Source organism: Etheostoma spectabile, chromosome 23, assembly GCF_008692095.1.
Source record: "Etheostoma spectabile isolate EspeVRDwgs_2016 chromosome 23, UIUC_Espe_1.0, whole genome shotgun sequence".
NCBI lineage: Eukaryota > Metazoa > Chordata > Actinopteri > Perciformes > Percidae > Etheostoma > Etheostoma spectabile.
Genome location: NC_045755.1, coordinates 11,023,238 through 11,038,684, shown reverse-complemented (window position 1 = coordinate 11,038,684; position 15,447 = coordinate 11,023,238). Strand labels below are relative to the sequence as shown.

Genomic DNA, 15,447 nt, shown 5'->3' with positions numbered 1-15,447 from the left:
AATTCAATGAGCTTGACTGACTTGCTGCTTTGCCCTCTCTGTGTGGCATTAGTTTCCTAAATCAGAAAAGAAACTAATGTGCATAGGCATATTTGGGAATACAGAAGAATGCATAATCAAGTGAATGAATGTGTCAAGGTGGAGGCTGAGGAGATCTCTCTCTCTCTCTCTCTCTCCCTTTTGAGGTCATAAGATTCCAGATCGGCCCATCTGAGCAGGGCTCAGTTTACACCTATCGCCATTTCTAGCCACTGGGGGACTATATGCAAGCTAGGGGAACTCATATTAATGTTTAAAAACTTCATAAAGTGAAATGCCATGGGACCTTTAAATAAATAGTTTGACATTTTGGTTCTTCACTTTCCTGCTGCGAGTTAGATAAGAAGGGTTGACGTGCGTGCGTGCGTGCGTGCGTCAAACACTGTAGGCCCGCCTTATGTTACTTACTAAGACTTCCTAATTTCCTCTGGTGTCACAAGTCTTCTTCTTTCTCACCCGCCCTCCTCCCACGGCTTAACCCAGAAACTCTCGTGTGTGTGTGTGTGTGTGGTGTGTGTGTGTGTGTGTGTGTGTGTGTGATAAAAGCTAGCTGACTCAAGAACAATGTTGAAGAACTTTATTGATCAAGATAAGGAAAGACCACTAAAGCACTGGAAATTCTGCAGTAATACCCTGTGTGTAATGTGCGACTTATGTGGAAGGAAATGGCCACATTGAGCAGTCATCTTTGCCATGGCAACACACACGCACACGAACAAACATGTCGGTAGCATCTGTGTGTCCTTGAAGTAGACAGGATACACCAGTTGTTTATAAAATTATTATATTGGTAAACAGACAAATGTCAAATGAATGCACAGAAACCCACACTTAAGATGTATAAATCACACAGGCATGTTACAGAATTAGGCTTAGTGTGAACAGTTTGATGGGCTGTGAATTTCAGAGCCGGGAAGTGATTCCTAATACACGCACACAAACACTAAGCACACACTAAACTCACAATGAGCTCCTGTCCCAGTCGATTAGGATTATATGCGGTTTGTCCACATCTGCTTCCTGCAGCAGGCCTCGCTCCAAAGCGGGAAATTACCACCAGGCAAATACTGCTAAATGGTAACAGCTTTCCAGTGAAGTCAACAATTTACTAAAATTCAACATGTCAAACTTCTCAGGTTGTGTCTTTGGGCTCCAGGAATGGGCCTGTATCTTAGTGCTTGCAGTAATAATTTCCATGTTGATGATATCCTTAATTTTGTAACCTATGCAGTGAGTTTTAGAGGGTGTTTGTGGTTTCAAGCTAGAGCTGGGCAATATATAGATACATCCATATTGTGATATGAGACTGGATATTGTCTTATATTTTGGATATTGTTGTAATATGGCATAAGTGTTGTCTTTTTCTGGTTTTAAAGGCATTTAGTGAAAGCACCAATGGCCAACACTACAATATAGTTGATATTGAGGTATTTTGGTAAAAAAGAAATATCGTGATATTTTATATTCTCCATACAGCCCAGCCTGATTTCAAGCTTATTTCAGGAACACAAATGATTATGGAGAGGGAGGGGAGTCATTCTGATCTTCACAGGGAAAGTCACATGGTGGTCAGCTGCAGAAACGCGTTACCGGGGGGTTCAGTGTCTAACTTAGGGACACGTCTCTAACCCTGACTGAGAAAATGCACGCTCTACTGGGCAAGCTAGAGGTCGCCCCACACACACAGATATTCTGATATGTCAACCAGAAGACAGTCTTCTGGTAATTGTTATTGTTTTTCCACATCTCCCAGATCTACTTGAGTCCCTCATCTGTTTCTCTGATTGTCCCACCATCTCTTTCACCACCACATCCTTCCTCTTGCTTTTATTTCATCAGTCCATTTTGTTTTGTCTTTTGACATGAAATCCACAAACACACCGACTCATTATTCAAAGAAAGCAGTACGAGTTTTCTGCGTTTGTCTTTCTGTCATACAGTACGCTGTATATGGGCCTGTGTACTGTACAAGCTGAGATTTCAAGGTCACAAAGGAAGTGGGCACCCTGAAGTGGCGGTGGTTTTAAGTGTTTGGTTGGAGCAGGTGCTTTCAGTTCAGGCCAGGTTCTTTCTGCTGTTGGTGTGACCGGATTGCCGACCACATGCACGCGTTTGCAATCAAAAACGCATAAATGCAGGTTAGAGGCTGGTCACTGTATACACAACACTGACTTATATTGGCCAGTAGCCATTAAGTGGGAAGGAGTTCTGGACCCCTGACTCATGCTAAAGGTCAGGGTGGGGTTTCATGTTATTTCACAGTGATCGAGCTTGATTAGGTTGGGGTTAATCAAGCTCAATTGAGGGTTGGTTTAACCCGTTAAACCAACAGTAGACACATGAGATTGTGATCGTTTTTTTTTTTTTTTAAATACACAAAACAACAAAACATTTTAAAGGAATAATTCAACATCTTGGAAAATCACCTTATTTGCTTTTTTGCAGAGAGTTAAATCAGAAGATTCATAACACTCTCGTATGACGCTACAGTCAGTAGCTGTTTAGCTTAGCTCAACATAAAACGGGAAAAGGTGGAAACCGCTAGTTTGACTCTATCTAAAGGTATTAAAATCAAAATACTGTTGGGTTGTCTACTGTCTATTACTTGGCCGGTAACAGGAACTTTCTCTTGTTGCTTGTCTCCAGTCCTTGTGCTAAGCTAAATGGCTGTCTGCTCCACCTATATATTATGCGTACAGACGTGAGAGTCATATCTTGCAGTGTAGCCCCCCTGCACCCACACAAGCTAATAAAAGCACACAGCCGTACAAACACCAGGCTTCTCAATTTTTAGTCAGTGATGGAAGATGGCGGAGACGATGGCGGATTTTTATCAGCTATAAAGCACAATAGAAAAAGAGTATGCATTATTTTCTTGGACAAATGTACTTAAACCTAAAGCGGTAGACTGCCTTAGCTGAGTTCATCTGAAACAACTCTGGTCAATCTCAGCATGGAGCTCCCTAAACACAAGTCCACCCTTCTCTTGAAAACACACTATGTGCTGGCAACAGCCTACCATGCTGTTACACATAAACAGGGTCCTTGCATCCCTGACCAGTGAAATGTTTTGTGTGTGTGCTTAGTGCTGGGCGGTATACCTTGGTGGCTGGTTGGCTGGGTGTGTACGTTAATTTCCGTATGATATGAATTTTTCATATACCGTAATACGGCGGAGAGTAATCTGCGAGTGAATTGAGAACGAGAGCCTTGTTAACTGGGTTCCCTTCTCACTCATGGTAGTAACTTTATAACACAACAATGAATAACCCACAACTAACTCTCTTTAACACAATTTCTAAATTTCTAACACTAATTATTTTACATTTAGAAAATTTACACCACCGGTCGGCATGTTGGGTAACATTATAGCTGCTAGCTAGCCAGGTAGAATACCAGCCAGTTAAGCTGGGCGAAGCTCGGGTTGCTACTGCACATTCAAGAACAGGGATGTTAGAGGTATGTCTAAAGTTAGAGGATGAAAAAAAGAAAAGCAAGACCGAAGACGCACCAGAACAACGTATGCCCAAGAGAGGAGCCGTCTGTTCCACATTTTTTTGTTTCAAAAAAATCTGACATAATTTAGCCACTGTTGTTGCCCATCTCTCTAACATTACTTGGTTGCGCTAACGTTACTCAACTATTTTGTTTTGAAAAGGGAAAACAATGTTAAAGTTGTATGTATGTGTATTCATTCGATTTAAGTTTACTTTACTACTTTGCAGTTTGCACAATAAAACTAGTTTCTGCAAAACTGTTTCATGAATTCTCCTTCATGTAAGGTAGGGCTGGGCGATATGGAGAAAAATCAGATATTGCAATATTCTATTCCTAATACCTCGATGACAATATTGCGGCGATATTATATTGGTGACAATTGGTGCTTTAACAAAATATCTTCCAATGAAATTTAAGATAAATAATCTTCAGTAATGTAGATAAAATAACTAAGTGGTGATATTACGATTTCCAAAATCTAAGACGATATCTAGTCTCATATCCCAATATCAATATAATATTGATATATTGCCCAGCCCTAATATAACATTATTGTATGATGTTGTGGACCCAAGCAAACCTTTTAGTAATCAAAGCTTTTAGCAAATAGGACGACATTAAAATGTTTTTGTGATATTCTTTGTACTCCTGACAGTAGAAATAAGCTATTATAAACCTATACAAAGGCCCAGTCAAGCATAAGAAAGAGGGGAAAAAATGAAACCGCCAGAATCTTAAAAAAAAAACTGTGATAAAAATGTTTGGTCATACTGCCTAGCACTATGTGTGTTTTTGTAATACATGGGCATAAAGGCTTCTAGATCATGTGCTGCAAGCTGAAATGTGTGTGTGCAGGCACTTAAAATGCACACACACAACTAAGAGAGGACAAGGGGAAGCCCCCTGGGGACAGTGGAAAAAGCTACTACACACAAACCCACAAGAACACACACACGTAAGATATTGCCACATCTCATTTTCTTGCCTCCCCTCTGAGTGTGTAATGTCTGCCCGACAGGACACATGTTTAGAGAAGCGTGTGCTTGCACTTTTTCTTTTCTTTGATGTGCTGCATGGGAGTAATCTACTTGCAAAGGTGGGGCGGGCGGGCGGACACACACACACACACACACACACACACACGAGCGCAGTGTTACCAAAAGCAGGTACAACAGTGTATTTAGAAACAATCACATGACAGACAGATCACACAGATCAGACTTTGTTTCCGACTATGTGATTGATTTCCTGTCTTTATATCTTCCAACTTGAAGCACTAGTTTGTAGCTACATTTGCTGGACCTGTGAAATGATTTTCACACCTCTATGAAGACACACAAAGTGTCTCCTGCTATCTCATACATGGCCTGCAATATCCAGGGACCTGTTAATATGCAGACGTCTGTTCAAGTGCCACACGGGGGTATATGAACAGACGCCAAAATTGCAATGTGTTTATAGAAATCAGTTCTCCGCTTCATGTTCTACAACAACTTCAATTTAGTGTCTTCTGTGATCCTATCACGCTGCAAGGGGTTTGGAGATCCACCGCCACTAGGGGACAACTCTGAAAAATGCCGGTGTTTGACACTGAGGCACTTTTGAATAAAAAGTCTTCTCTAATAGCATGTTTCTTTTAGGCTGTGCGGTGGCCTGGTAGTTACAGAAGGTTTCCCATAACACTGAGGTCACAAGCCTTTGATTGAGTTCAATCAACCTGGCCTTGTTTAGCTCTATACTCGTAACACTGTCACCTAACAACTGTCACCTAAATACTATAAAGGTACGCTTTTTATGTAGAAATACACAAGTCCTAATCAAATTAAGAAAGTGAGCATGCATGTAAGATGAATGTCTTCTCTCTGAAAGTTGCGGAAAGTGTCGCAGACACTTTATCTCCACAACAGCAGGCTGTAGAACTGTGCAATTAATCAAAATTTTATGATTTTGGCTGCTAAAGATCACAAAAACAGAATAAATCAAGAAAAACGATAATTTTGCATGTTACGTTTTGCAAGTAAACTCTTATTTAGTGTTCTGAATGGTGAAAAAAAAAGTTAAAATGTGAACAGTATTAAGAGATATGTCACAGTTCAAGGTGTAACTTTCACTGTTGATTTGTTTAAGTTTTGCTTTGTAACTTTAATAAATTATTCCATAATCTAGCAGCCTGGAGCTGGTTTCACAAAGCCAGATTTTTGAGTCTGCTATATAACTTGGGACGGGTCACAATTAAATGCAACACCTTGTTCAATTCATTTGAAAGAAAATGTCCACATCAGATCATTCGTTCATGGCTGCCAAGTGAACCCACACTGAGTTTTCGCATATTGTTCAACTTTAATGAACTTTGATTCCCAAATTGCCTCTGTCAAGGGGCCGAACCCACTGCAGGGTCCGAATTAAAGGAAGCTAATTTCATGTCATAGAGTTCTTCGTCAGCAAAATTAAAATTGCATTGCAAAAGCCTTGCAGGATGGTTTGTAGTCAGTCATGATGCATGGTTCCATAGATATCACTGTATGCTCTTAAATGGGCTTTAACTTGCTCGCTAGTAATGGAGCTGGCGTCATCAGGTATCTTTATATATTCAGGACATTTGCAGTTTACCTCTAGTAATCCCATTGGCCTTCAAAACAAAAAACTATGTTTCATTTTGAAATAAGATGATACATTTAGGGTCAACACAATCTACACCAGACATTCACATATATACCATATAATATACATATAAATATCATATAATATACATATATATAATATATATATATTATTTAATAACAACACACATATATATAACATATATACACATATATACATATACACACACACACCCACTATATATACATATTATATATATATATATATTATATAATATAATATATATATATATACACACATACATATATTATACACACACATATAATATATACACACACATATTATATATATACACACACAATAAAATATCACACATTATATAATATATATATATATATATATGATATATATATATATAATATATATATATCATATTCTTTTCATAGATATATTTGACCTTTTGGCGACTTACTTTATTGGCAATTTTTATATAGTATTCTTGTTGTGTGTTGATGCAGTTCCTTTTTACCTACTGAATCATATTACATCTGCACTATTTTCACCAAATGTTTCTTCTTTTTAATCTTCTCTGGATGGGTTCTTAATGGCATCTCTGTAACTGTCTGTTAAAAAACTCTGCCTCTCTTACGTAAGCGCACTAATAGCTGGTTTGGAAAGTCGTGGGTTGACAAGAGCCAGTTGATAACCACCCTTGTGAAACAAGTAAGATTGAAATTGTTTGGTTGTGTGGAACCAGCGACTGCACAGATGCCCCAATTTTACAGAACCTGCGTCATGAGACTCCAGGACCTGACAGTAAGTATTTTACCTTTCATCCCATCTGTATCCCTTTGAATGAAGCCATCATCATCGGACCAGATTGGTTCAAATGGCCATAACGTGATATCATCTCTGAAGCTTACATTTTTTCAACAGTCACTGGAGTTTCTTACTGCCATTTAAATCCACCAACATACAAAACTGTAATTATAGGCGCATACTGGCTATGATGCTGTATGTGTTAGAGAGGATATGGCAGCGTGTAATCTAGCTATTTGATTACTACATAATACTTCAGTTAAAAAAATGGACCAACAGATCTCGTTGCTGTGGACAGAGACCAGTGAAGTCTATTAAAAGCACTTTTCCGGTGATAGCTGGGCATTACTGCGCCGCCTCCAACTGAGCTTGAAGACGTAGATGTGACATGGGCAACGTGTCTGACAGTTGTAAGTCTTCTGATAGCTGTGCCTAGAGAAGTCTCAATCATTCACAATCAGCAGAGACGGAGAAGCGTAGGTATATGTTAGGAGATAACATAGCCACAGGCTAATTATTGCTAACTAACATGCTAGTTAACATTAGTAATTAAACCTAAACAACTAATGGAAGTCTAAACTGCCTGAGTGCTTCTCCTGTACTGTTCGGTAATTCCTCTACTATGCGACAGTAAGTCGCGTGGTCATGACAATCGTTAGCCTATTTTTATATAAAAAAAAACATCTGCTACGGAGACATAACGTCAGATACAAGGTATTAAAGCATTTTATACATTGTCATGTTTCTTTAGAAATAAACAATGGACAAATAGAGTCTTGAAACACTTCAGACGTAAAGTTATTCGCTGTCAAAGTGACAGTAAAATGAATGGCAGTCAATGGAATGCTAACTATAGCTATTATATCACCACCGTTATGAAAATTATGTGTTCAATTTACCCCTTTAAATTTCAGACTCTGGACTGTCTTTGTACGTCATGGGGGGGGGGCTGATGTAACCGCACAACATGCACCAGTGTATGCTGTGCAATTAGATCAGTTGTTGGGTTCTCCATGAACACCATCACTAATTCTTACAACCAAAATGGGTCTCAAAAATGAAGAAAAATAAAAACAAAATCTCAAATTTGTGTGCCAGGCGGAAACATTTTCAAGGGTTCCAACAGCTGCAAAAAGAGTACCAAACACAGCATATCATTTTTGAGTTGTTGCCCTTCGAGAAGATTGTAATTATGCCTACAAAACACATTCTATATATAAACAACAATAGGCAGTTAAAGTGGGTGTTATGTTGGGGTGTTCTGGTGAGTCAGTGTGCAAAAGAGCACACCCTATGCACTTGTGGTATTGTGCGTTTGACTCCAGCAATTGAAAGCTTCACGTAAGGCTCGGAAATTGGTACGACAGGCCGGCAGCAGCCAGCTAACATGCTGGCTGTGGCTGATGACGAGTCTTAATTGTGTTTGGTACACTTGCACACAGCCCACCTGTTCTCAATCTGAACATAGTTTCTTCTCATCTACAAGCTGGTTTGTCTGCTGAATAATTTAGATGAAACGCTTAATTCACTAGCAGATGTTGCCAGCTGAGAGCAAATTTAGCTTGAAGCACCATTTTTATGAATGCCACAAAGCCGACATTCAGCAAGTTTGCATGCCAAAAAATAACGTGATTACTGTGAATAATCGGATTTAAGAAATAGTTCAAATTGAATCGCTTACAACATGGCCCAAAGATGATGTACATGAACTGTTAAATAGTCATATTACTGTCTAGAGGGACACGAGATAGACAAAAGGTTAACAGGAAATAAGTTTCACTGCAGAAAGGAATTATTGTGTTTCATGCCAATAAAGCTCATTTGAAAGGAAACTGAACAAATATCACACGAAAAAGAAAGACGTCAAGCAGTCAGTGGTGACCTGCAAGTTAGAAAAGGGGGTTTCTGATTAAAAGGCTGCCATTTTCAGTAGCAGCAGGGGCTGAGGGATGTTTTGTTGGGAAACTTGATAAAGATACTCTTTTCTACTTCAACAATAAACTATAAGATCACCTCTCCTATGGTTCCTCCCAATGTACAACAGCAGAGGACTGTGGTTGTAGGAGGCAGTGTGACAAGGCGTGGATGTGTGTAAAGTAATGAATGAGAGGTATGGTGGTGCTAAAAGAAGAACCTATATTTACCCACTCAACTCTACTTAGCAGCCAATAAAAATGTACACTGAATTTTTTTTTTTTAGTAGAGATAGAGTAATAGAGATTATAGATAATTATTCCAACTAGGTGGCAATAACACAGAATTTCAAGTCTGATCACATGCATTGCTCTCTCCCTCATCCATAAAGCACCTCCTCAATGTCCAACCTAACGCCCCTCAAAGGTTTTAACGCAACATCCGCTACCTCCCTGTTTTACTCTGTGAAACACACGCTCGAAGGACAGGACAGACCAAGTCATAAGCACACAATGTGAAACATACACAGAGTTTCCCTTCTTTCAGAATTTGTTATGCACCTAATTTCAGAAAGAGAGGCCTTACAAATTGTGAAGCTTTTATCCAAAGTGTGCCCAGGAGTTGATAAAGCTCCAGATTTAAAGCCAGGACAAAATGTTATGAAATGAGCCAAGAAAGAATGTTGCAAGCTCCAGCAAGCAGATTGCATGAAGTAGGGAAGTAGGGAGAATGAAGTGTGTGTGTGTGTGTCCGTAGGCAAAAGGATAAAAAGTTAACTGTTCTGATGCTGATTAGCCTCTTTCACAAATAATCAAACTGCAGTACACGAAAACAAAAGAAACACTTAACTTCCCTGGACCATAATGTGAATTAACAAAGAAACCCAAACTCCGCTGCTACTATACACCTAGTTCAACTATAACGGAGAATCCTTTAGAGGCTTTACTAACAGTTACTGTACAGAAATTTAAACTGAAATGTAAATTTATCCTCCAGTTAGCACGTCATTTCCTCACATATTCTAATCAATCCATTTAACTAAAATGACTACTAATTATGGAAATGGGATTGCAGAAGTGCAGTACCTGTTGTGGCTATTTCAATTTCACAAGGAAGACAAGTCCTATTTTGAGTCAGGAGTTGCGACACAACAGAATCTAGAGATGCAGTGTGGGTAACCTTGTGACTGCAGGTTAGTGATCATCATAAGGCAAACAACAAATGTCTATTTTCAAAAGCACCTTTTCAACATGTACCGAAATACTATACAATTTGCTGTATACTTTGAATGATATTTTGTCAATGGTGGCTCATGTTGCAGCCTACATCTATGGAGAGACCAATAAGAGTGGGGAAAGACAGTAGGTTTTACATTTTTGTTAGATTATTATATGCACTCAGTTGCCTATTGATTAGGTACACATAGCCAGTCTAATACAACACATCTGCACTCACACCTCACAAACGTAATGAAGGCTACAATGTTTAGTTTTAAACTTGCAGTTTAAAAGGTTTTGATTCAACTTAATGGTCATTTTAGAGGCTGTAGTTTGTGGTGCGGTTGAATTTGATTAAATTACATATTGGTGTGTATTCAATGTTATATTCACCCTATTCCTCTCCACAAGAGTTAAATAAAGTGGATTGAGTCTGCTGGGAAACTGTATTCAGCAAATATATTTGTCTTTAGGTAGATTCATCATCCACTACAGAATCTATCTGCCCAAAACTAAAATAAACTACCTAAGCAACTGCAGTCATTCTATAAATATTTCATAGAAACGTATAGCCATATACGATAACAAAAAAGGATGCTACAGGCACACACTAGGAGATAATGCATACAATTATGGTCAGTTTGGTTAGTGGATACTGATTGCTTATTGAGTATCAGGGATGACAATAAATTACTGCACAGCAAACTAACATTCAGACATGGTTACCAGACAGTAAGCCACAATAACACTGGGCCAGCATTTACCTACAAGCTAAGCTATCCCAACAACGCTATGTAAAAAAAAAATAGCCCACGGGCTAAAAAAGTCACGTGAATGTGTCTTGTTTTGCTGGTGTCTCTTTATTTTAAAGAAACGGGAGCCGGTGGTGTTTTTTTGTGGATTGAGAGACAATGCTAGGCCGCCATGTAAAGCCTGGAAATGGGAGGAAAAGGAAGAGGGCAGTGTGACCGCCCCTGCCTCACCTCCCGGGGGATTCAGGGAACCAGGAGACGGGGAGGGGGTGGGATACGAAGGGTCCGTATGGAGGAAGAGGTGGACAATGTGAAGGGAGAGAGGTTTGGTTCAGATAGATATGAGGTAAAGGAGGCTAGGTAAGGGCATTTAAATTTTGACCCACCATAAAGTCGCTGCCGAAGTTGTCCTCTCCCCTCTCCTCGTCCCCCTCGCTCATGGCCTTCACCCCCTGGATAAACTTTCTCAGGATGCCGGCTTGGTCCATCCTTCAGTCCTCTTGTAACGTATCCCGTTGCCTTTTCCTTTAAAAAAAAACCCTCCCAAAGCAGCAAGGGAGGAGAAAATTCAAAAAATAAAACAAAAACGGACACAAGGCAAGGCAAGGTAAAGGGAGAAGGGAAATAAATTAAAAAATAAATAAGCTTCACGGATCCTCCCAGAGAGTCATCGTCGGTTCATAACACAACACCTTCTTCTTTTTTTTATTATCGCCCCATGTTGTTTCACCCTTTCCTTCTTTCTTCTGGGCTGTTTTCACAACGCTAACGGTTAACGTAGTCCCAAAGAAAAGCAGCGGAGGCCGGGCTTTCACGTCTACAAACAAGTTTACAACCGTGGCGTCACATAAACTGTTAACACGAGGCGCTGTGAGAAAAGAAAAAGAGTGAAAAAAGACAAAAAACCCTGAACTGGTCAGTCTATCTACCCCTCCCTGTCTACCTCGGTTGCCACATTCACACACTGCTGCTCGTTGCTCGTTATTCGCTACTGGGGAACATCCGGACTGGGCAAAGCCGAGGGAGAACACGCCCTTCCCTTTCCAGGATATAGCGGCCTGTGATTGGACAGCTGACACCAGAAATTAAAATCCCATTGGTTTACGTGAATGTAGCTCTACCAAAGATCCAAGTCTGATTGGATAGAACGTGTGTCTTTCGTTTTGACGCGGTTAAGCATTATCAGAAATTACCAAAATACTGTATAAAAACCCTCAATATAAGAAATATACGATTTAACGGTGGAAACGTTTAGTGTAATTTATCATGTGATATGTGAATATGTACAGTAATCTTTTTTTCCTTACATTTTGTGAATTGTATTTCATTGCTTGGAGTTTGCATACCATAGAAATGAGTATCAGTATTTTCTTCAGATTCATACTGTCATTGTTGTTTTTACGTGTTGTCTGTATATGTATGTTTCAGTATCTAATTAACTTCCAGATAGACCAAGGACAATTTTACACTTTTCCATGGTTTCAAATATAAAAGTCGTGCCTCTTTACAACAGCTGTGCCAATCAAACATATTTGGATTTTTGTTTGGTATGAAATCAGTTTCAAACAATAGTTTAAATTGATTTCATTTTCCAACCTCAAAGTTATTCTATGAGAAGACTACATATATCGTTTACAGTAATATAGCACACATATTCTTTTCCCTGTGTCCATGATTGTTTTTATAAACCGGGCCTTTTATCATCTGTTGAGGCGAAGGGGTTGATTTTTCTCATTAACCTCTAATCCAAAATTATTCCTGAACTTTACACTCCTACATCTAACATTTCTGTAATTTGCCAAAATAGCTCATGTAAGTGGCAATATTATAACTCAAAAATACAAATAAAAGTAACAAGCAGTAAGATGTCACTCTGAGAATGGCACCTTTCAATTAAATCATTGATGTGAAAGCATTTCTGTTATGTAAAGGGTCCAGGTGGCACTCTGTCTAATTCCTTCAACTCTTTTTAGTGGGGGTGGGAGTCACATGTACAATCACACACTGAAGCCTCTGACCTCCACTATATCCCAACATACATGTGCCTGTACATGCTGCACTCTGTCAGGAGATCCAGGAGAGAACCAGGTTACAGTAAACGTCTCATTATGACAATCCTGTCACTCAGAGCCAGAGCAGTTACTGGATTTTAATCTGGATCACTAATAGATATCTAGCCCTCTAGATAGATAGATAGATAGATAGATAGATAGATGGAGAGATAGATAGATAGATATCATGTGAATCCCAGAGTGAAGAAGCAGCTAACAGCCAACAGATTAATGGCTCAGATATATAATCTGGATTAAGACACAACCAAAAATAGAAACAAACAAATTTGTCATGAAAAATCTCCACTAATGGTCACAGTGGTTACACAATTTTGTATATGTGTGTGTGTGTGTGTGTGTGTGTGTGTGTGTGTGTGTGTGTGTGTGTGTGTGTGTGTGGGTGTGTGTGTGTGTGCCACTGTGAGCCTGCCTTATGTTACTTACAAAGACTTGTGTGTGTCTATGCTTGTTAAATATGTTAAGTTATACAATAAAAAATTGTTGTTTCATAACTTTATTAAGGTATGCCAATTTTGAGCATCCAGTTCCCTTTTATTTTATAAATACAATTTACAAATATAACTGCCAAACTGTTAAGAAAGAAAGCGCAGCAGGGATGGAGAGAAGGAGAGAAAAGAGTAAACAAATGAGTATTCTGGATTAAAGATGTCGGAGGACAAGAACTCAATAGACACTTGTGCGTGATTAACTGTCTTCCATTAAACACACACATGGAGAGAAGGGGAATTGAGTGACATTGTTTTCCTTTAGTTCTACCAGTGACAACAAACAAACCATCTATTCAGACTGAGGAAGAGGGAGAGAGACGCTGTCACTGAGCCAACAAGCTTTCACACACAAACCGCTTTTTGTTGCTCTTGTCTTTAAACCTATTTGCTTGTGATCCTCAGTAAACATTTTTGTTTCATTTGCTTTGTTTCTGTACCCTCTTTATTTACTTAACATGAGGGACACAGCTGATTTAAACATGTCTGATAACAGAGCCTGCCTCAGTAATTCTCTCCTCTGCTCTCCTCTCCTCTCTGAAACAAAATAAAGTGAAATTTGCGTCAACAAGGAGAAAACACACAAGACGTAGTCTGTCAACAAGCCCAAGGTGATATATTGAAATGTCGTTTGTCTGTCAGATATTCAGTTGACTATACATGGCATGAAAATTCACTTCATGAAGTTTTTCACTTTAACATGCTTCCCTCCCCCAGTCTGCCTATGGTCCCCCAGTGGCTAGAAATGGTGATAGGTGTAAACTAAGGCTTGTGTATCCGGCTCTGCCTTTGAGAAAATGAAAGCTCAGAGGGGCCAATCTGGAATCTTGCCCCTCATGAGGTCGTAAGGAGCAAGGTTACCTCCCCTTTCTCTGCTTTGCCCACCCAGAGAATTTGGCCCACCCACGAGAGAGAGACATCATGGTTTTTTTTAAACAGCAAATAATCAATCAAGCAAAAAACAGTTGGTCCAAAAAGGCAACACACACCCCCCCCCCCCCCCCTCTCCTCCTCAAAAGCTACAGACTCAGAAATGGCACATTCTAAGGAAAGCTCATGTGGGACTGGCTCTAGTGACTGTAATTCTGCACCAAGGATGATTATTGGGAAAGAGACATCAGTTACCGTATTAGGGGACCACTAAGGTATATATAAAAGCAACCAAAGACCACCATGTCATGGGGCCTTTCAAGATCTAATTTATATTTTTAGCCACAGACAATTAAATCTTAGTTATGTTGCATATTTGCCTGAAAATTATGTTTAGTAATATTATTTGTGTTCAGACAGAATTGTACCGTTTGAACCTAATGTTTTTCAATTTGATCACTGAAGTTATTTTATGTTTTCGGGTTGTTATTATTTTGAGCCAACAAACTACCTGATTACAGCGTGTTATATGTGTGTTTATCTACTGTGTCTGAATAGAGTGTAAGGACGCCTGTGGTTGAATTATGTGTGATGGTGGTGAGATTTTTTTCTTTCTTCTACAGTTAAGCGGAAACAGGTCAAGCATAAAGAGATGAACCCACACCAAAGACTACTCTTCTTTCCTGTGTGTGTGTGTGTGTGTGTGTGAGTGTGTGTGTGTTATGGTGGAATGGGGAATAATATTTTAACAAAAGACCCTATGGCCTCTGGGGATCCAGCCCCTTCTCTCTGTCACTTCCTTTTCTTTGCATTGCTTCTGTTTTCTCTGTACTGTATCTGACCCTGACCTTTGACATCTCTGTGGAGAAGATAGCCACAACAAGGAATCAATTACATATCATATTAAGATTCCCGTTTTCTTAACAACTTACCCCTGTCCATCCTCTTTGCTTCATTTAACACGTCTTGTTCTCTATTTCTCCTTCCTCCCCCTTATCTCCCTCTCTTCCGTCTTTTCTCCCCCCTTTTACTCACTCTCTTTTCTCTGTCTATCTCCTGGAATGTACTGCTCAGAAGCAGCTGAGTGGAGGAATGTGGCTGTAACAAGCCCGTACACAACCCCAGGGGAGGGAGGCTCCTCACACACACACACACACACACACACACACACACACACACA

The 15,447-nt window shown here is 39.5% G+C and overlaps 1 protein-coding gene across 7 annotated transcripts in view; it reads right to left on the bottom strand.

Annotated features, from left to right (window-relative positions):
* LOC116672842 (tyrosine-protein phosphatase non-receptor type 12) overlaps positions 1-11,858 on the bottom strand; it is a 46,164-nt gene extending 34,306 nt beyond the window's left edge. For 5 of the 7 annotated variants that reach the window (XR_004327658.1, XM_032504785.1, XM_032504784.1 and 2 more), the window contains exon 1: positions 11,227-11,858. Coding sequence is in view for 6 of the 7 variants with exons in the window: in XM_032504785.1 (XP_032360676.1) it covers positions 11,227-11,328 (102 nt within the window). In the remaining variant the exon portion in view is untranslated. The remainder of the gene's footprint in view (positions 1-11,226) is intronic. The other 2 variants (XM_032504787.1, XM_032504786.1) reach the window with 1 other exon arrangement.
* Between the last annotated feature and the right edge of the window lie 3,589 nt (positions 11,859-15,447).